Consider the following 22,395-nt stretch of genomic DNA (forward strand, 5'->3'; position numbering starts at 1 on the left):
CTCTCTCTGCTTTCATCCCACTCTACTCCCCCTCATCCTCTCTCTGCTTTCATCCCACTCTCCTCCTCTCCTCTCTCTGCTTTCATCCCATTCTCATCCTCCTCCTCCTCTCGCTTCTGTTTTCATCCCACTCTACTCCTCCTCTCCTCTCTCTGCTTTCATCCCACTCTCCTCCCCCTCTCCTCTCTCTGTTTCATCCCACTCTCCTCCTCCTCCTCCCCTCTCTGCTTTCATCCCACTCTCCTCCTCCCCTTCTCCTCTCCCTGCTTTCGTCCCACTCTCCTCCTCCTCCTCTCCTTTCTCTGCTTTCATCCCACTCTCCTCCTCCTCCCCTCTCTCTGTTTCATCCCACTCTCCTCCTCCTCCTCCCCTCTCTGCTTTCATCCCACTCTCCTCCTCCCCTTCTCCTCTCCCTGCTCTCGTCCCACTCTCCTCCTCCCTTCTCCTTCCTCTGCTTTCATCCCACTCTACTCCTCCTCCTCCCCTCTCTGCTTTCATCCCACTCTCCTCCTCCCTTCTCCTTTCTCTGCTTTCATCCCACTCTCTTCCTCCTCCTCCTCTCCTATCTCTGCTTTCCCCCCACTCTCCTCCTCCTCCTCCTCCTCTCCCTCCTCCCCCTCTCCTCTCTCTGCTTTCCTCCCACTCTCTTCCTCCTCCTCCCCCTCTCCTCTCCTCCCAGCAGTGTCCAACCTCACTGAGGATTGAGCCCGTTTACAATTAGCATGTGTACCTGCAATTAGGCCTGACAAACCTCCACTAATTATGCTTTTAGATGGGACATTTGTAGTAACAGACTACATTAGCTACCCCCTTTTCCTCTGCTACTTCTCCCTCCACCCCTCTGCTTTGCTCTCCCTCTGGCCCCTTTGATATCTCTTTGCCTATTTCTCTCCCCATTTCTCTGTTTTCTCTCTCCTCCCTTTCTCCCCGGTTTTTCTCGTCTTTCTCGCTCTCCATGTTCATTCCTCCTTTCTCTGCTTTCTACTCCCTTACTTCTCCCTAGTTGTTTTCTCCCTGTTTTCACTCTCATCTCCCTCTTCTGTGCCCCCCTTTGCATGTCCCTCTCTCTGTCTCTCTATCTCTTTGTCTCCCAGTCCCTATCTCTCTCTGTCTCTCTATCTCTTTGTCTCCCAGTCCCTATCTCTCTCTGTCTCTCTATCTCTTTGTCTCCCAGTCCCTATCTCTCTCTGTCTCTCTATCTCTTTGTCTCCCAGTCCCTATCTCTCTCTGTCTCTCTATCTCTATCTCTTTGTCTCCCAGTCCCTATCTCTCTCTGTCTCTCTATCTATATCTCTTTGTCTCCCAGTCCCTATCTCTCTCTGTCTCTCTATCTCTTTGTCTCCCAGTCCCTATCTCTCTCTGTCTCTCTATCTCTATCTCTTTGTCTCCCAGTCCCTATCTCTCTCTGTCTCTCTATCTCTTTGTCTCCCAGTCCCTAACTCTCTCTGTCTCTCTATCTCTTTGTCTCCCAATCCCTATCTCTCTTTCTTTCTCTTTGTGTTTCTCTCCTCCTCTCTCCATCTGCCTCTTAAAAAGCATTAAAGTATAGCTACATTAAGGATACCCATTTCTATCTTTATATAAACGAAAATGCTCTGTCGTTGCCATTTAACTTCTTCCCATCCATCCACACACACACACACACACACACACACACACACACACACACACACACACACACACACACACACACACACACACACACACACACACACACACACACACACAGAGTCAGAAACCAAATGTTTCACATCAAGCTGTGACTAATTGTGTTTCTCCCTGACTGTCCCCTCCCTCTCTTTCTATTCTCTCTCTCCCTATTTCTCTCTGCATTGCTGTTAATAAAAGGAGCAGGAAATAATAGGTCTGCAATTGACTTCAAAGAGGCTAAAGGGGGATGGGAGGGAGGGAGGGAGGGAGGGAGGGAGGGAGGGAGGGAGGGAGGGAATAAGACTGGTGGGAAGAGGGGTTAATGGCAATGAGAGGCAGATACTGCTCAAAGGAACAAAAAAAAAGAAAGATATAGAGATAGATAGATAGAAAGAGGGAGAGAGCGGAAGAGAAAGAGAGCAGGAGAGAAAGAGAGAGAGTGATAGACTGAGAGAGACAGAAGGAGAGATGGAGAGAGCTAGAGAGCACAGGGGTGAGAATAAGCATCAGTCTCAGTCTGTGAGTGTCTGATGGTCACTTAACCTGGCAGCCAGTCCATGAAGCTCAGAACCCGTCAATCTGTCAAAACACACCCGGCGCTGTCGGTCTCCTCACCACACACACACACACACACACACACACACACACACACAAACACGCACGCACGCACGCACGCACTCACGCACACACACACACACACACACACACACACACACACACACACACACACACACACACACACACACACACACACACACACACACACACACACACACACACACACACACACACACACACACACACACACACACACACACACACACACACACACACACTCCAAACTGTCTTTGATGTCTGCCACAAGGTCCCTCTAAGGAAATCACTAGAATAGAGTGGTGGATTAAGCATTGTTGAGCGTCACTAGACATTTTATCTAAATTTATACCATTTCACCATGTGAACAATACTCTATGTGCGTCATTTGATCCTGTTTTCTTTGTGTGCGGTTGTAGCAGTCATGCTACTATTATGATACAGTACCTCTTTTCAGTCCCATCTCCTGCTGGTATTATCATATTTACTGTACATGGTATTAATCCTCTCTCTCTCCCTCCCTACCTCCCTCCCTCCAGGTACTGCATTTACACTCCTCCACGATGCTTGTCAGCCTCCTCTCCCCCTCCTCACTCCAGGACAGGCGTGTCACCTCCTCCTTCCCCCCTCCGCCTCCCGAACACAGCTCTTCCCCTCATCAGCAACCTCGCCTGGCCCTTCCCTCCCTCTCCCTCCCTCTCTCTCTCTCTCTCCTCCTCCTCTCCCTATTCCTTCTGCCCATCTGCGAGTCTGCGCGGTCGCCTGGGAGGGGCGGAGCTGGACAGGGCGGAGGAGCACCAGGAGGTGCACCCGGGACGGGAGGAGCAGGAGGCGAGAAAGGAGGCCAGAGGGGCACAAACCTCATCCCCCCTCACTACTCCCCTTACTACCCCCCAGTATCCCCCGCCCGGCCCCCTGCACCCCCCTTACCTCCCAAAGTGGCCTCCTCTCTTAGCATCGCCGTCATCCTGGTGGGCAACTCTAGCGAGGTGTCGTCCACCTACGTGGAGAAAGAGGAGTTCCTCCATGTTCCCCACCCTACCAAAGTCCAACTGGAGACCATGAACGACACGGACCCCAAGAGTATCATCAACCGCATCTGCACCCTGATGACCAACACCTGGCTGCAGGGGGTGGTGTTCGGGGACGACACGGACCAGGAGGCCATCGCCCAGATCCTGGACTTCATCTCTGCCCAGACACACATCCCCATCCTGGGCATCCGAGGAGGCTCCTCCATGGTCATGGCTGCCAAGGTATGGAACACCACCTTTAATGCACATCTATTTCCACTGTGGTACACACAACCTCAGACACCTATCTATTGAATAGTGTGATGCCGTTCATATAATAGTTACAGCTGGTTGGATACACATGTATACAGTGTAATGACAAAATGCACTGTTGGTTAAGGGCTTGTAAGTCAGCATTTCTCTTTGTATTTGGAGCATATGACAAATCAACTTTGATTTGATATGATGACACCACCACTAGTACAATGCAGGACAGTAGGTAGAAATAACTCTGTGAAGCTCACTAAATGCTCAGGGTCCTGACACTAGTTGTTATAGTTCTCTATACATTGGGTACATGCATGCATTCTCTAGCCAAGTGCTGGTGTTGAGCCCTGGTTTTTAGTCACACCAACTACTCGACTGAAAGCTAGCTCCTGGTCCAAGGTTGATAGTTGACTTTTGTATATCTCAAACAAGGTTTCTCATCAACTAGTTGACTATTGTATGTCTCAAACAAGGTTTTTCATCAACTAGTTGACTTTTCTATATCTCAAACAAGGTTTCTCATCAACTAGTTGACTATTGTATATCTCAAACAAGGTTTCTCATCAACTAGTTGACTTTTGTATATCTCAAACAAGGTTTCTCATCAACTAGTTGACTATTGTATATCTCAAACAAGGTTTCTCATCAACTAGTTGACTATTGTATATCTCAAACAAGGTTTCTCATCAACTAGTTGACTTTTGTATATCTCAAACAAGGTTTCTCATCACCTAGCAACAGGCATACTGTACTATATCTATGCTATCTATATCTATATCTATATCTATCTATATCTATGTTCCTGTATGAGGGGCGACCAACCTCCTGAAGCGCATTAAGGCACAGCTGGGCAAGACCACAGAAATAGAAGGACACAGAATGTTTCTATCGAATGGCAGCTATACAGACGCAGAAAAGAAGACAAGTAGGCGGCCAACGCGTTGCAAAAACGTTAGAGAGACGATTTACAAGTGACAAACACATGTAAGTAGGAGCACATCAGCCTACACATTACAATACACCAGGGCGCATAACTGCAACATGTTTCAACTCAATAAGTCTTCCTCAAGCTGCGTTGTTATGCTGTACAACCGATCAAGGCAGTGTTACTTTCAATATTCAATAGGTACAGTAGATCCATTAAAAAACATGTTTTAGCCCCTCTATTCTGAGCGGCACTGGGTCCGACTGTGAACGCTACAGCATCTTATTCCAGGCCCGTCTCTCAATGATTGATTCAGCTGTTAATTGGCCTCCTACAGCGTATGAATCTGACGTCACGTCCATGGCTGCTTCTCAAATGGAACCATTCCCTAGATAGTGCCCTATGGGCCCTGGTCAGAGGTAGTGGACGACATAGGGAATAGGGTGACAGCGAGGCTACTCAACCTTGAAAAGACTCGCTGTTTGAGACAATGAGAGGTTTGGCAAGTCAAATAAGAGCTTTGTCAGATGTGACTTAAAGGAAAACTCCACCTAAAACTATATTTTGGCATTTGTTTTATTAGTCCATTGTTGATTTAGTCCCAAAATGTTTTGCATGTCAGCAGTCAAGTTTTCAAGATATATAACTTTCTAAATAGATAAATACAGCTGGTAGGATGCATTTTTGTCACGTGTGCTCCCTCTCCGGCCTCTAGGTTACCAGGCTGCTCGTTATGGCGCACACCTGTCCCCATCGTTACGCGCACCTGTGCGTCATCAGACTCACCTGGACTCCATCACCTTCTTGATTACCTGCCCTATATATGTCACTCCCTTTGGTTTCTTCCCCAGGCGTCATTGTTTCTCTTTCTGTTTCATGTCTGTGTTTGTGTGTCTTGTTTTGTATTATATTCTGTTTATTTATTAAAACACTCACTCCCTGAACTTACTTCGCAACTATAGCACACATCGTTAAATTTTTTTTATCATATGATGCTGCGTTTTGCATAATATGAAGCTAAATGCATCATACCAGCTGTAATTATGTATTTTGATGATGTGGTGAAACCTACTTTTGAATTGTAACGTACCCAGTAATAACAGACCAATGAACCATATAAATACTTTAGTGAATGTGATTTATCTATCCAGGCTTAGAAATTATTGATGAGATTAGGCCACTGAACATAATGGGAAGTCTTGTAGAAGTCTCTGAGTGTTAGGGGGTGATTTGTCTTTCTTTCAGGATGTTTTGACTTGCTTTTGGAGAGTCTGCATCAGTTCTCATCTACTTTGTTTACTTCAGCATCAAAATGGCGCCACCGAGGCAGTGGCTTTTCTGTCTGGGTTGTGTGAGTTAGTTGGACAGTGTCATGACCGTCCATGAAAATCCAAATAGGTCAGATCAGGTTTGCAATGAATGACTTCAATCAGACCCCTTCTCACCCTGGTGTTAACAAGGTCTGCGCTCTCAAGATTCACCAAATGAATGCTCTGTTTCAACAGACTTTTCCCCGCTGAAACTCTAACACGTTCCCAAACGAATACTGGAACGATCTAACATACAGCCAGCCTGCCGGAACTGCCCCTTTTGAGCAAGCTGTATAAATGATGGGTTAAGAATGAAACAGGAGACAAAGGGCTATGAGACAGAAGTTTCATCTGAGACACATGAAAAGTGAGATGTATATGGAGGGTGCGGGGCAACAAAAGATGAACAGCAGAGGGGCTAAGGAGCAGGTCCCGAGTGGAAAGCCATACCCTCTGACCGAGCCGACAGCAGGGATCAGGGTCCGGTGGCAATCCGCCTGTCGCCGATACTTGGATGTGGTCTTCAGAAGAGAGGCTCAGGTACCGCGACAGAGGCCAATGAATGTCTGGGCAGAGGGTATTCTGACTTCTTCCAGGGGCTGATATCCCAGTGGCCGAGCAGGGAAGGGTGTTAAAGGTGTATTACACCCACATGATTTGCTGGCTCCAGGTGGTGGGATTGGCAGGGATGAGGCAACGAAGAGCCACCTCAAGGTCCTGATTGGCTCGCTCCGACTGGCCATTAGATTTGGGGTAAAAAGGACAGGCTGGCCGACGACTGAATGAGGGTGCAGAACGCATTCCAGAACCGGGACGAGAACTGAGGACCACGATCGGAGACCATGTTGACAGGAAGTCCATGGATCCGGAAGACGTGCTGTACCATGAGCTGAGCCGTCTCCTTGACTGAGGGAAACTTGGGAAGGGGAATAAAATGGGCGGCTTTAGAAAACCTATCCACCCCTGTCAGGATCGTGGTGTTGCCATCTGACGGAGGAAGACCACTAACAAAGTCCAGGGATATATGGGAGCAGGGGCAGTGAGGAACAGGGAGTGGTTGAAGAAGGCCAGCTGGAGCTTACTGCGGAGTCTTATTTTGTGCACAGACAGTGCAGGCGGCAACAAATGCGGAGACATCAGGAACCATGGAAGGCCACCAAAAGCGTAGTCGGATGAAAGCCAGGGTCCGACGGGAGCCTGGGTGGCAGGTCAGTCTCAAGGAATGTGCCCACTCCAGGACTGGGGAACAGCAGAGTCTGGGACAAACATCCAGTTAGCCGGACCCCCCTGGGAATGCTGTGCCTTACGGACAAGGCTCTCTATACGTCAGATGACTGCAGGCGTTAGACAGGAGATAGGGAGTATGGACTCGGGGTCAGACGGAGTAGCAGCAGAGCTATACAAATGTGAGAGTGCATCAGACATTCTGATATAATATTTTGCGCCCTCCAACCAATACCTCCACTCTTCCAACACCATCTTGAAGGCGAGGAGTTCTCGATTTTCCACATCATAGTTCCTATCAGCAGGGGTAAGACAATGGGAGACAAAAGCGCAGGGGTGCAGAATTTGGTCTTGGTCAGAACGCGAGGGACAGGACGGCCCCCACCCCGACATCCGAGGCGTCGAACTCCACCACAAACTGACAGGACGGGTCCAGATGGATTAAGATGGGGGCTGTGGTGAATCGATGTTTGAGGTCTGAGAAAGCCCGGTCAGCTGCTGGAGACCACATGAATGGAACCTTGGGAGAGGTGAGTGTTGAGAGGGGGGAAGCCAGGGTGCTGTAACCACAGATGAAGCGGCGGTAGAAGTTTGCAAACCCCAGGAAACATTGCTGATGCACTCTGGATGTGGTTGAGGCCAATCCACTGCTCTTACCTTGTCTGCGTCCATCTGTATATGTCCTGCAGCGCTGACATATCCTAGGAAGGAAATGGTGGAGCAATGGAATTCACACTTCTCTGCTCTAACGAAAAGCTGGTTCTCCAGGAGACGCTGAAGGACCTGTCGGATGTGGAGGACATGCTCTTGAGCTGAATGGGAAAAGACAAGGATGTCGTAGACAGACACGAACCGGTTCTGCATGTTCCGGAGCACATCGTTGACCAGGGCCTGGAACACAGGGTGAGCGTTGGTTTGTCCGAATGGCACAACCGAGTACTCATAGTGCCCGCTAGCCATGTTAATTGCAGTCTTCCACTCATTTCCTTCGTGTATGCAAACCATATAGTAGGCGTTCTGAAGGTCCAACTTAGAGAAGATGGTCGCTCCCTGAAGAGGTTTGAAAGCCGAGGAGATGAGTGAGGGTAACGGTTTTTAACCACAATGTCATTTATGCCCCGGTCGTTGATACACGGGCTGCGGGTGAGGCAGATGGACAAATACCCTCTGCAGTGAGAGAGTCCTCAATGTACTCCTCCATAGCCATGGTCTCCATGGTCTCCGGACTCGACAGGGAGTAAAGCCATCCCCGAGGTAGTGTAGTGCCTGGGAGAAGGTCAATGGCACGGTCATAGGGTCAATGTGGGGGAGAGACGTAGCGCGGTCCTTGTTGAAGACCTCCCGGACCAGGTACTCCAAGTACTCTGCAGGAATGGCTGAGATATCCAAGGCTTCTCCCAAGCCTGCAGGAAGACGTCCCGGGGCAGACTTTGCCAACTTAAGATACTGTGCATGGCAGAACCGGCTCCAAACAACGATAGACCCAGTAGCACAGTCGATCAGGGGATTGTGCTTCTGGAGCCACGAATACCCCAAAACCACGTCAACAGATTCTATGAGCAGGAACTGTATACATTTCCTGATACTCGTAGGTTGATAAGAACTGTATTGCGGGTAACTCTGCCAATAGAGCGCCCATCCAGCGCTCTGAAGTCCATGGGAATTGAGAGGAGTTGATTGGATATTCCCAGCTCTGACACCAAGGGAGTGTCGATAAAGCTCTCGTCGGCCACAGTGCTAATGAGCACCTGGAAAGATTTGGCCTGGTCACCCCATAACAGGGTGGTATGGAGATGCGTACGAGTGATGGGAGATTGGAAAATCCCTGTATGGCTCACCAGAGAACTCGTACTTACTGATGAGCCGGGTCTTTTTAATGGACAGGTGGAAATATTGTGTTCTGTAGTCTCGCAATACATACAGCTCCTGGTGCTCAACCTGCATAAACTTTCATCTGGAGACAATCTAGCCTTTCCCAGTAGCTTGGGCTCTGGTCAAGGAGATGAGGGAGTCTAGGTCCATGGGCAGCTCCCGGGCAGCAAGCTTGTCATTAATCACTGATAATCTTTGAAGGAACTCGTCTAGCAGGGCTCCCGGGTTTGAGGGAATCTCAGCCGCCAACTTGCAAAAATCCACTGCGGAGTCTTGCCGTAGTTGGAGCAGCTTACGAGCAGCCTCTCTCCCGGACATCGGAGAATTGAACAATTCACCTACCTCCGCCACAAACTCCTCCAGACTGAGGCAAATGGTGGACTGTTACTACCACACCGACTTAGCCCAGGCGTGTGCCCTCCCGGACATCAGCGTTATCAAATATACTGTCTTTGAGCGGTCCGAGGGGAACGAAGAAGGCTGCGGGTTGAAGATGAGGGAGCACTGGGAGAGAAACGCACGGCAGGTTCCAGAATCTCCAGTGTAGTGCCTCTGGAGGAGGTAAGCGAGGTTCTTGGGACACCGGGGTAGGCTGGGAAGAAATGCCGCTGGTGGCGGGGTTGCTCAGAGTCTGGGGAATTACTGTAGTGACTTGCTGCCTAGTTGGGAATCTGCAGTGCTCCAGCAATGTGTCGAACACATGGTCATGGTGTTCTGCCATGGTATGGAGTCTATCCATAAGGCATTGCAACTCCCCATGTCTTCCAATGGTGGCTCCTTGGAAGTAGAGAGCCTTGCGGAGCTGGTCCGAGCCTGCTGGGTCAGTCATGGCCAGTTCGTACTATCACGGCTCAGGCTAAGACCCAGATGCAGACACAGGAGGCGTACGAGTCTCAGTACGAGATAGTACGAGTCTCAGAGTTTATTATAGTACATGCGGCAGGCAAAACGGAAGTCAAGGCAGGCAAAGAGTCAGAATCCAAGTCAGAAACAGGCAGGTACAGGACGGCGGGCAGGATCAGGGTCAAGACAGGCAGAAAAGTCAGAACTGAGAAGACTAGGAAAAACAAAACTAGAGCACAGGGAACACACTGGTAGGACTTGGCGGGACAAGACAAACTGGCAACAGACAAACAGAAAAGGCAGGTAAAAAATACACAAGGGATAATGGGGGGAAATAGGAGACAAGCACAAAGACACGTGAAACAGATAAGAATGTGACACTGTCCCTCTCTCTCTCCCTCTCCATCTCTTCTTTAACAAGCATCAATGTTGTTGACGTTCCGCTAGGGAGCTGTTTTCAGCGTATTACGTCTCCAGTCAATAACCGGTGCAAAGCGTGTATGTTTATTCTGTGTTCCCATTTAATTAGCTAGTAAATAAATAATTAAACCAATTTGTGAAGTATTGAATCATAAGTCAGGTCCAGGTTTTTGCAGATGCAAGGAGGTTACGACTGTTCACAATGTTGATATAATACAAGGTTATGATTAATAAGTTGACTGTTTATACAAATGTGATTGGTAAAGACCTTTTAGAGTTTAATTCGGGAGATGATAACTCTTTAAAGAACCTCTCTCTCAGATCCTAATGAGTTGGAAAAGAGATGTTATCTCAATGAGAAAAAACCTGTATAAATAAAGGTAAAATAAAATAAAAATTTAAAAATGAGTTCATTGTTACATGATGGATTTAGTCAGGTAACAATTAAAAACAGTTTTGAAGACTTCAAACGTCCTTAGAAGATATCGATGTCTTCTATGTACCTGTTTGGTACTGTGACCAAAATCAGAGGGAGACTACAATACATCTGTGTCTCTGTGAACCCCCTGAACTCGGTTTAATGGATCACATGAAAACAACTAGAATCCAACAGGATTGAATTCAAACAACCACTGACTGTGAGATGGTCTTTTACAAAGGTCTGAGGCTGTTAGCAAAGGTCAGCTTGGGGTTTGCAAACAGACATTAATCTGAGAAACAAGCCTCTCAGAGGAAAGGGAGAGAAACTGAGAGAGAGAGAAAAAAAAAGGTAATTCACTGAAAATGGTTCTCTGAAAAAGAGAGAAAGGCAAGACCACAGCAATAGGCACACTTCAAAAAGAACCACAGAAAATATAGTAAATAGAGGCAGAGAGGAATAGAGAGTCAGAAATAGAAAGATGGCGAGAGAGAATGTGTAACACACAGAGAGATAGGGTTATGAAATTATCCAGAATATGTGTGTGGGTGTGAGGGAGGAAGAGGATTCTACTCAACATATAATTACCCTATTTAAAAACTGACAGATAGACAGAGGGCACCAACACTGAGACTGACAGGAACTGACAGGGACTGACAGGGACGATGAGACACATGCCCAGGACAACAATACAAGTCAGGAGGGGAAAAATACATGTTAAAGGCCTATTAGAGAGAGGGAAGGAGAGAGAGGGAAGGAGAGAGAGAGAGAGCGAGAGAGAGAGAGAGAGCGAGAGAGCGAGAGAGAGAGAGAGAGAGAGAGAGAGAGAGAGAGAGAGAGAGAGAGAGAGAGAGAGAGAGAGAGAGAGAGAGAGAGAGAGAGAGAGAGAGAGAGAGAGAGAGAGATGTGAAGAGATGAAAACTGAAGACATATAGGACTGTTTTCTCTCTTTTCTTAGTAATTACTTCTCACTTGCCCCCCCCCCCCACCACACACACACACACACAGTGAACACAGAACTGTAGTCTGAATGAGGCTGATACGGTTGGCATGGAAACCCCATGCTTATACATTTCTATATATATATAAGGACAACTACAGAGGGAGGTAGGCATGTTTATTTTCTGAGCCCCTGAAAAAAGGGAAGGGATAGAATAGACGGATGAAGCCAAAACGCTCTGGTCATGGGGGTAGGTATTGTGAGGTTGTGTACAGGCTAAACCTGGAACACAGGGATGGGGGGATGGAACTGACTGGAGAGATGGAGGGAGGGATGGAGAAAGAGAGATGGAGGGATGGGGGACTGATGGAGAATAGATGAGAAGTTATTGTGATAGATGTTTTGGAAATAAGGGATTTGGTGCACATTACTGCACCAGATATGTAAATATGAAAAGGAGGAGGCTGGAAAGGGAAAGAAAGATGGAGGAAGCAAAGAGAGAGAGTTCTCAGATGGCGAGAGAGATGTGTGTGGGTGAGATGAAACATGAAGCCTATAGAGTCATGTGGGGGAGTTGTATGAACCGTGATCCTGTGTGCATGTGCGTGTGGGCGTGTGTGCGTTTGTCCCTACATGCTGTGTGTGAGTGCAAGCGCAACATGAAAACAACCCCAGCATCAATACCTCAGTTCCCTTCAGGTTGTTGGGTCAATCATCTATCAAGGCCCCACCATAACCAGTCATCTATTCTAACTCTTCCTTCTAAGCCTCCCCTAACCTCTCACTCTGGGTCATAACCTCCCACCAATAGGTCATATGAGGCCTCACCAATACCAGTAATCTATTCTAACACAATTCCCAGTCATCTATTCTAACACCATTCCCAGTCATCTATTCTAACTCTCCTGTCTAAACGTGGACAATGTGGACAGGAGACAACTACAAATACCTAGGTGTCTGGCTAGACTGTAAACTCTCCTTCCAGACTCATATTAAACATCTCCAATCCAAAATCATATCTAGAATCGGCTTTCTATTTCGCAGTAAAGCCTCCTTCACTCACGCCGCCAAACTTACCTTAGTAAGACTGACTATCCTACCGATCCTCGACTTCGGCGATGTCATCTACAAAATAGCTTCCAATACTCTACTCAGCAAATTGGATGTAGTCTATCACAGTGCCATCCGTTTTGTTACCAAAGCGCCTTATACCACCCACTACTGCGACCTGTATGCTCTAGTCGGCTGGCCCTCGCTACATATTCGTCGCCAGACCCACTGGCTCCAGGTCATCTATAAGTCTATGCTAGGTAAAGCTCTGCCTTATCTCAGCTCACTGGTCATGATAACAACACCCACCCGTAGCACACGCTCCAGCAGGTATATCTCACTGGTCATCCCCAAAGCCAACACCCCCTTTGGCCACCTTTCCTTCCAGTTCTCTGCTGCCAGTGACTGGAACAAATTGCAAAAATCGCTGAAGCTGGAGACTTACATTTCCCTCACAAACTTTAAGCATCAGCTATCTGAGCAGCTAACCGATCGCTGTAGCTGTACATAGTCCATCTGTAAATTGCCCACCCAATCTACCTACCTCATCCCCCATATTGTTTTTTATTTACTTTGCTTCTCTTTTGCACACCCTTTTCACTACTTTCACACCATCATCTGCTCATCTATCACTCCAGTGTTAATCTGCTAAATTGTAATTACTTTGCTACTATGGCCTATTTATTGCCTTACCTCCTCACGCCATTTGCACACACTGTAGATAGACTCTCTTTTTTCTATTGTGTTATTGACTGTATGTTTGTTTGTTCCATGTGTAACTCTGTGTTGTTGTCTCTGTTGCACTGCTTTGCTTTATCTTGGTCAGGTCACAGTTGTAAATGAGAACTTGTTCTCAACTGGCCTACCTGGTTAAATAAAGGTGAAATAAAACAAATAAAAATAAGCCTCCCCTAACCTCTCACTCTGTGTCCCAATAGGTCATATGAGGCCTCACCACTACCAGTAATCTATTCTAACACCATTACCAGTCATCTATTCTAACACCATTCCCAGTAATCTATTCTAACACCATTACCAGTAATCTATTCTAACACCATTCCCAGTCATCTATTCTAACTCTCCTGTCTAAGCCTCCCCTAACCTCTCAATCTGGGTCCCAATAGGTCATATGAGGCCTCACCACTACCAGTAATCTATTCTAACACCATTCCCAGTCATCTATTCTAACACCATTTCCAGTAATCTATTCTAACACCATTCCCAGTAATCTATTCTAACACCATTTCCAGTAATCTATTCTAACTCTCCCTTCTAAACCTCCCCTAACCTCTCACTCTGGGTCCCGGTATAGGACAAACAGCTTGATTTTTAAGATGCAAAGTCTACGTCCCAAATGGCACCCTATTCTCATGCAGTGCACTATGTTTGACCAAGGTCCATAGGGCTCTGGTCAAAGGTAGTGCATCATATAGGGAACAAGCTACCATTTGTTACGCTGCCAAACAGGTTTCCAGATACAGTATCCAGCTTCTGAACAATTGACTTCCAGCAAAAATGTCATCCGACCCCGCGTCATGCATGTCCATTTCAGCGCCAGACGCACTGTGAACGGAAACCATTGTGTTCGCCTCAATACGCAACGGAGAAAATAAGAGAATGTGATTGGTCCGTTATGCGCTTAGAATACCTTACCCTGCGCTGTATTTGTCCCTCTTTTCCTACTGAATGGCCTATTAGGGTGGATCAGTGAGCCAGTGACAGGTGCAGGTAGACCGATTATACACAAAACAATGCACACACCCACACGTCGCTCCTATTTCTGCCATTCATGTACACTGCTGCCAACATGCACACATACACAAACACACACACAAACACACACAGTCCGTGCTATTCTGTCATTCATTTACACTGCTGCAATGTGTGTTCTATTGGACACAATACTGGACCGTATTCTCATTATCATACTCCACTGGCTAATGAGCTTTCTACTGTGTGGAGTTAAGCGGTGTGTGTGTGTGTGTGTGTTGGGGTTGAATGATAATGACCTTGCATTGTGTTTGGGGGATTAGACCGCAGTTTGCTTTCTGTGAAACAAGCTGCCCAGAGGAGTCTGCTCCCTGATATCATTTCTCACTTCTGGTACCCACTTCATACAACATTTATTCTAGCTCTCGTGTATTACGGATTTTTAAACACTCGGATTAAAGAAATAGAAATATATTCTGAAGCATAGGTTCATCTTATCGAGGGTTTACCAAGACTTCATGAATGCCCTATCAAGCCTTTATAAGTTGTAGTTTGTTTAAAGTGGTACCTTGACCTTTCTTTCAACACCAGAAAACGGTAAACACCCTATACACAGCCTAGTAGCCTATATGGTATATATGGCCTATACTTCCCCAAACTTCCTGTCAACCAAGTGAATGACTGATTGATTACTGGTGTTATGACCAGTGAGGGCTGTAAACTTCCTGTAAGAGTGTGGGGGCTAGTGAGCCTATAGTAGACCCAGTTGTCTTCCAGTTCATTGGATCCTCCACCACCACCAGTTGGCACCACTCGGTCATGGCTCTAAAGAATAGAGATTATGTAAAAAAAATAGCATTTTAGCTAACCCTAACCGTTTCTCCAAATGTAACCTAATTCTCCCAACCTGCTACGTTAATTCTCCTAACCTGCTACAAAAATTCTGCTAATTTCTAAAATAACCTGTTGTCCCTTCTGGCCAAAACCCACACACTCTTACCAACCATTTGCTAAGAAGCTTGGGAGATAGCTAATCTGTTGCCGTGGCGCCCCAGCCCCTGATTGCGACTGGCCCACGGATCCACTTCCATTGTTCCGTTCAATTGTTCTGTACCAATCCGTGGTTTTTAGGACCGTGTTTCCCATTATGCTGTTCAGTTTTACATGATGGGATAAGGTACTGTCTCTAATGCCCTGTGTTGCAATTAGGAGCAATCCCAAAAGATGGAGAGAATTAAAATCAAGCTGCCTGCACTAACTGTATGTGAAGCGGCCGCCACCCTCCTAGTTATTTTTTTCTCACTCAGCAATGACAACTCGCTCACTCTCTTTCTGAGTCACTACGTTATTCGTCGATTCACTTCATCATTCTTGTCTCTCTTAGTGTCCCTCTCTCCCTTTTCCCAGTGTCGCAATTGTCCTGATTTTAAAATATTGTGACTCAACATTTCATTGAAGTAGACAGAGAGGGAAAGGAAGAGACGTGACAGAGAAGCCCTGATCGAGTGTCCTATTTGATTTATCAGTTTCTCTCAACATGAACACAACCTGAAGAATACACAGGCAACACACTCTATTCATTCTCCTTCATCCGTCCAAATGAATCATCTTTCACAATACATCCTCTTGCTGTCATCTTCTGTCCCTGTATAGTTCTCTCATCCTCCTGCAGGAGTTCTATCTCCACACTCCATTACAGATGTTGGATCTTCATTTGATCAGGAAATGGCTCAAATTAAGATGGTACATCTGTAGGTTTCTCTCCATCCCCACAGCGCATTAGGATACTGTATAGGGCCAAGGTCTGGCCTTGTCCCAGGGGTCCATCTCAATATGGAGTGCAGTCAAGGGAACATTAAGATAGTCAGGGGCTGAGAGAGGCCTGTGTGTGTGCGTGCGTGCGTGCGTGCGTGCGTGAGTGAGTGAGTGAGTGAGTGAGTGAGTGAGTGAGTGAGTGAGTGAGTGAGTGAGTGAGTGAGTGAGTGAGTGAGTGAGTGAGTGAGAGAGAGAGAGAGAGAGAGAGAGAGAGCGAGAGACTGCCTCCCCACCCCACAGTCAGGGCTGAGGTCTCCACTAATACAAGGCCAGAGTCCCGTCCCTCCCTCCTGACTCCAATCATTGTCTACAGCCTCACTCTCTTGTTGTTCTCCAATCTGTCCTTCTCTTCAACTCTGTCAGCATTCACATTCCCCTATTTCCTTACGCTTTCGCCTCTGTTCTTTTCCCTGTTAAACCCCTTTCATATTCCCCTGCCTTCTCTCTGGTACCTTTCATATTCCCCTGCCTTCTCTCTGGCACCTTTCATATTCCCCTGCCTTCTCTCTGGCACCTTTCCTTTTTGATTTTAGATGTCTAATCATGTCCTTGATGGGGTCAGTGATATTGTGTGTGGACTTTCAACAGTTGACTAAAGGTTTTAGTGTGTCTGCCTGGCATGGGCCATTCAGATACATTCCCTCAATGTAACTATCTGGCCTTTCTCTGTTTAGTGAATGCCAGGCGTGATAATTACCATGTGATGCAATTAACTGAGAAACGATGACAGATAATTCAAATCTAACGGCATTCTCTGTCTGCTTCTCGTGACTGCAGATCGTTTTTCTCTGACAACGGCCAGCTGTTTTGATTCACAACTTAATTCAAAGCATATAGTGTTTGGCATTAAATGCAAATCAGCTATGCCGCCTTTGATACATATGCATGACAAGTGAGAACGTTTGTCATATTCTCTTCCTGAAAACAGCAAATGATCACATGAAATGTTCGTCTGTTTTCGTTTTGTCACAGCTGTTATTCATCTCATTTGAATGTGCGATTTGTTAATCATAGCTGCCGATTAAACTCCTTAATATTAATGTTCAATACAGTGTTTAATACAGTGTTCAAGACAGTGTTAATGAGTATACACCCCATCGTGTTAGGCCACAGTGTACAAGACCAGCATTGGCTAGTGCTCGTTGGCTGTACCTGCGACAAAACAACACCATTTCTCATCCTATAGCTTGTTCTCCATCTTCTTTTTTAAATAGTGAGCCGACATGTTTTCAGCACATTTATTTCCCTGACTGATCAAAACAAATGTTTTCATGCCTCTCTCTTCTCTCTCTGCAGCAGAGAGCAATGTGTTTGGAACATCAAATCGCAATGAAATTGCAGTATTGAATCACACAACGTATCGAGATGTGAGAATCACAATACATATCGTGATAATATCGTATCGTGAGGTCCCCGGCAATTCCCAGCCCCTAGTTCTATGTAATGCAGATAAATGGGGTTGTTAGTGTACACTTGATGACTAGTAGTGTCCGTAACTGCCTACGTCGTTGTGTTAGTGTGCAGCATATAGTATCATTGGATTCTATGTAGTGTAGATAAATGGAGGTTAGTCAGTGTATTAGACACTTCCAGTAACTGAATAGGGTGTGAGCTCACAGAGGGAGGTGTAAGTCCTTACTGCTGGGCAGTGTGTGAGCTCACAGAGGGAGGTGTAAGTCCTTACTGCTGGATAGGGTGTGAGCTCACAGAGGGAGGTGTAAGTCCTTACTGCTGGGCAGTGTGTGAGCTCACAGAGGGAGGTGTAAGTCCTTACTGCTGGGTAGTGTGTGAGCTCACAGAGGGAGGTGTAAGTCCTTACTGCTGGGTAGTGTGTGAGCTCACAGAGGGAGGTGTAAGTCCTTACTGCTGGGCAGTGTGTGAGCTCACAGAGGGAGGTGTAAGTCCTTACTGCTGGGAAGTGTGTGAGCTCACAGAGGGAGGTGTAAGTCCTTACTGCTGGGCAGTGTGTAAACTCACAGAGGGAGGTGTAAGTCCTTACTGCTGGGCAGTGTGTGAGCTCACAGAGGGAGGTGTAAGTCCTTACTGCTGGGCAGTGTGTGAGCTCACAGAGGGAGGTGTAAGTCCTTACTGCTGGGCAGTGTGTGAGGTCACAGAGGGAGGTGTAAGTCCTTACTGCTGGGTAGTGTGTGAGCTCACAGAGGGAGGTGTAAGTCCTTACTGCTGGGCAGTGTGTGAGCTCACAGAGGGAGGTGTAAGTCCTTACTGCTGGGCAGTGTGTGAGCTCACAGAGGGAGGTGTAAGTCCTTACTGCTGGGCAGTGTGTGAGCTCACAGAGGGAGGTGTAAGTCCTTACTGCTGGGCAGTGTGTGAGCTCACAGAGGGAGGTGTAAGTCCTTACTGCTGGGCAGTGTGTGAGCTCACAGAGGGAGGTGTAAGTCCTTACTGCTGGGTAGTGTGTGAGCTCACAGAGGGAGGTGTAAGTCCTTACTGCTGGGCAGTGTGTGAGCTCACAGAGGGAGGTGTAAGTCCTTACTGCTGGGCAGTGTGTGAGCGAAGGTTAGGATGATTATTACTATTGGACGGGGCCTGAATTATAAGCAGCAGCAACGGTGTGTGTCTCAATGAACGTGCCACTCATCAGGGTGTCACTGCTCTCCACATACTGTAGACAAAGATCACTGAGCTGGAGATGACAGGCTCTGCTGCTTCTGAAGACACCAACTGTCACAGACAGACACTCTCTCGAACAGACATTCTCTCACGCACACACAAATCCTGCCCGTCAGAGGGGTGTTGATGAAGGAGAGAAACTCGATCAAACAGGAATATGATTTTCTCATCGCTCCCATTTCTCCCATTTCTCCCATCTCTCCCATCTCTCTCCTCCCTCCCTCCCTCCCTCCCTCCCTCCCTCCCTCCCTCCCTCCCTCCCTCCCTCCCTCCCTCCCTCCCTCCCTCCCTCCCTCCCTCTAAACAAAGTGAGCCTCTGTGATGAATGTAAATGATTGCCCTCCCCTGCGCTAGTCAATTAGAGCAAACTCAACCTTTCCTCTCTCTCCCTGAGTAAATACCCAGAACTCGCCTCCTCTCTCTTTTCTCCCCGTATTTAATACTATTCCTTCAGACTGCCTCAAACACCGCCTCTACTCAATGTATTAGCTCTCTCTCTCTTTCTCTCTTTCTTTCTCTCTCTCTCTCTCTCTCTCTCTCTCTCTCTCTCTCTCTCTCACACACACACACACACACACACACACACACACACACACACACACACCAGCATGAGTAGATGACTGTACATTAGTGCGGATCAGTGTGGGCTGAGAGAGGTGGCTGTGCAGCTGTTAGTCCCTGTAGTGTGTTGTCACAGACAGCGTGTTTATTCAATAGACACTCGGAGGGGAGCGCCAGACTCTGTCTGCCTATCTGGTCTGCCTGTCTGTCTTCGCTTTGACTGAAGGGGTCTCTCCATCGTTTCCTCTGTTCTGCATCAAAGCTGAAGCATAGCATTCTAGACACACACACACACACACACACTCGACACAGATGTGCAGAGACACAAATCCGTGCACACACACCTCTACACACATGCACGCACGCAAGCTCTTCCCCCCCCCCCCCCCCCCCCCCCCCCCCCCCGCCATATCGGGAGGATGCTGTTGTAAATATAATGAACCGGGTGGGAATGAATGCAACTTCCTTCAGTTGTCTAGCGTATAGCGCTGTCCAGTAGCTGTGTGTACATCTACAGTAAATACTGTAGCCTCTTTCCTTTACTATAGGATGTTACTGTAGATTGGATGACTATTCTGACTGAGAGGTTACCTGCAGGTTACCGATGAGTTTCCTAACACTCTACTAACGGGAGGTTCCGTGGTGCTCCGAGCTAAAATCAACCTGATTGCGAATAAACTGCGGAATAAAACTAGCAGACCAGCTGATCTGAAGCTGTTATGGTGTTTGGGTTTGGGTTTCTTTACAGGGACAGTGCACATTAATCCATGTTTCAGTCAAGACGGCTTGATGCAAGACAGCGGAAATGGCTTGGAAAATAGTCATTGTCTGTTTCTCTGGCTAGGATAACAACTTCCAGATAATAAGGAACGACTCTCTCTGACACATTTCTTTCCAATTCAGACATTGTTTCTTGAATAAAGTCAAATATGCCACAGTAGGCCGACTGGCCTTGTTGTCCTGTAAGAACAGATAAAGGTTCAATCAGTGTTTCTGCAAGTAACAAAATATTCTCCACTATCCACACAACATAGGAAATGTTACTCTTCGCTACCAGCCAAACCACGAACACGACTAGAAAAAAATACACCGTTTTGATATAATTTGTGCAACTTTCTCTAACTTTATTACAATACAATATCATTTGATTCAAAACGCAACACAATCACAATTTAGTTTCAAATGTGAAATGTGTCGCGAGTTCAGGAATATTTCCCTTTACCCTCTTGATGAAAAATGGCCATGTTTTAGTACATCAATTGTAATGAAATACTTTATTTCAGTTGTATGGAATGATTGTCAAATAGATAAATCACCCTATAAGTCTGCTCAAATAACAAGATTCAAATGTTCTGATAATTATACTCACCAGAGGGTGAAATCGTCTTTAAAACTGTTTGTAACTCCAACATCCGCATTATGGAGCAGTGAATCGGTGCTGGATGATGGTTGCAATTGAGATCAGCTATGATGCTCCCGGGTGACGCAGTGGTTAAGGGCGCTGTACTGCAGCGCCAGCTGTGCCATCAGAGTCCCTGGGTTCGCGCCCAGGCTCTATCTCAACCGGCCGCGACCGGGAGGTCCGTGGGGTGACGCACAATTGGCCTAGCGTCGTCCGGGTTAGGGAGGGCTTGGTCGGTAGGGATGTCCTTGTCTCATCGCGCACCAGCGACTCCTGTGGCGGGCCAGGCGCAGTGCGCGCTAACCAAGGTTGCCAGGTGCACGGTGTAGCCTCCGACACATTGGTGCGGCTGGCTTCCGGGTTGGATGAGTGCTGTGTTAAGAAGCAGTGCGGCTTGGTTGGGTTGTGTATCGGAGGACGCATGACTTTCAACCTTCATCTCTCCCGAGCCTGTACGGGAGTTTTAGCGATGAGACAAGATAGTAGCTACTACAACAATTGGATACCACAAAATTGGGGAGGAAAAAGGGGGTAAAAAAAAAGAGATCAGCTATGATGGAGATTTTAGCTAGTATTGATGGTTAAATCAGAGATCAGCTATGATGGAGATTTTAGCTAGTATTGATGGTTAAATCAGAGATCAGCTATGATGGAGATTTTAGCTAGTATTGATGGTTAAATCAGAGATCAGCTATGATGGAGATTTTAGCTAGTATTGATGGTTAAATCAGAGATCAGCTATGATGGAGATTTTAGCTAGTATTGATGGTTAAATCAGAGATCAGCTATGATGGAGATTTTAGCTAGTATTGATGGTTAAATCAGAGATCAGCTATGATGGAGATTTTAGCTAGTATTGATGGTTAAATCAGAGATCAGCTATGATGGAGATTTTAGCTAGTATTGATGGTTAAATCAGAGATCAGCTATGATGGAGATTTTAGCTAGTATTGATGGTTAAATCAGAGATCAGCTATGATGGAGATTTTAGCTAGTATTGATGGTTAAATCAGAGATCAGCTATGATGGAGATTTTAGCTAGTATTGATGGTTAAATCAGAGAGCAACTGGAGATAATATAGTGGCCATCAGTTTTTGCAATTGGTCCATTGTTTTGAAATATTATGAACAATTATTACACACAGTTTTCTAGATCCACACCAGAGCACCCCTCCAGCATCAGACACACAGCTGCGGGCCCTTAGTGGCGTTGGCTAGTATGTAAATGTGACAGGGGACCTGGGACTGTGTTCTGACAGAGCGAGGCGATGACGCACTGACATAAGTATATCTCAGCTGTTGTTGTGACAAGCCACTCTGTAAAAGATGCTGCCCATTGAATCATCAACGGTACCGTGCCGTCACAAAACAGGGCTCCGGGCTGGCACACACACAACAAGAGCATTTGGCCCCTCCAGCCTAATTACTAAGAGAGGAATTAACCGCAGTATAACACACACACACACAAACACAAACACACACACACACACACACACACACACACACACACACACACACACACACACACACACACACACACACACACACACACACACAGTTTTGTATTGCTATCCTTCTGGGGACCAAATAGTTTATTCCCATCCAAAATCCTATTTTCCCTAAACCTTAACCCTTAACCTAACCATAACCCTAACCTTAATCCTAAACCTAACCCGTAACCCCTAACCTTAACCCCAAAACCCTAAAATTATACCTAACCCTAACTCCTAACAGTTAACACCAACCTTAA

The 22,395-nt window shown here is 46.8% G+C and overlaps 1 protein-coding gene across 1 annotated transcript in view; it reads left to right on the top strand.

Moving 5' to 3' along the window:
- The first annotated feature begins 3,174 nt into the window (after nt 1-3,174).
- Nucleotides 3,175-22,395, top strand: part of LOC139369571 (glutamate receptor ionotropic, NMDA 2B-like) — a 103,488-nt gene continuing 84,267 nt past the window's right edge. Inside the window, exon 1 of the mRNA XM_071108821.1 lies at nt 3,175-3,500. Coding sequence (XP_070964922.1) covers nt 3,306-3,500 — 195 coding nt within the window. The 5' untranslated portion in view covers nt 3,175-3,305. The remainder of the gene's footprint in view (nt 3,501-22,395) is intronic.

Source organism: Oncorhynchus clarkii, chromosome 17 (genome assembly GCF_045791955.1).
Source record: "Oncorhynchus clarkii lewisi isolate Uvic-CL-2024 chromosome 17, UVic_Ocla_1.0, whole genome shotgun sequence".
Classification (NCBI taxonomy): domain Eukaryota; kingdom Metazoa; phylum Chordata; class Actinopteri; order Salmoniformes; family Salmonidae; genus Oncorhynchus; species Oncorhynchus clarkii.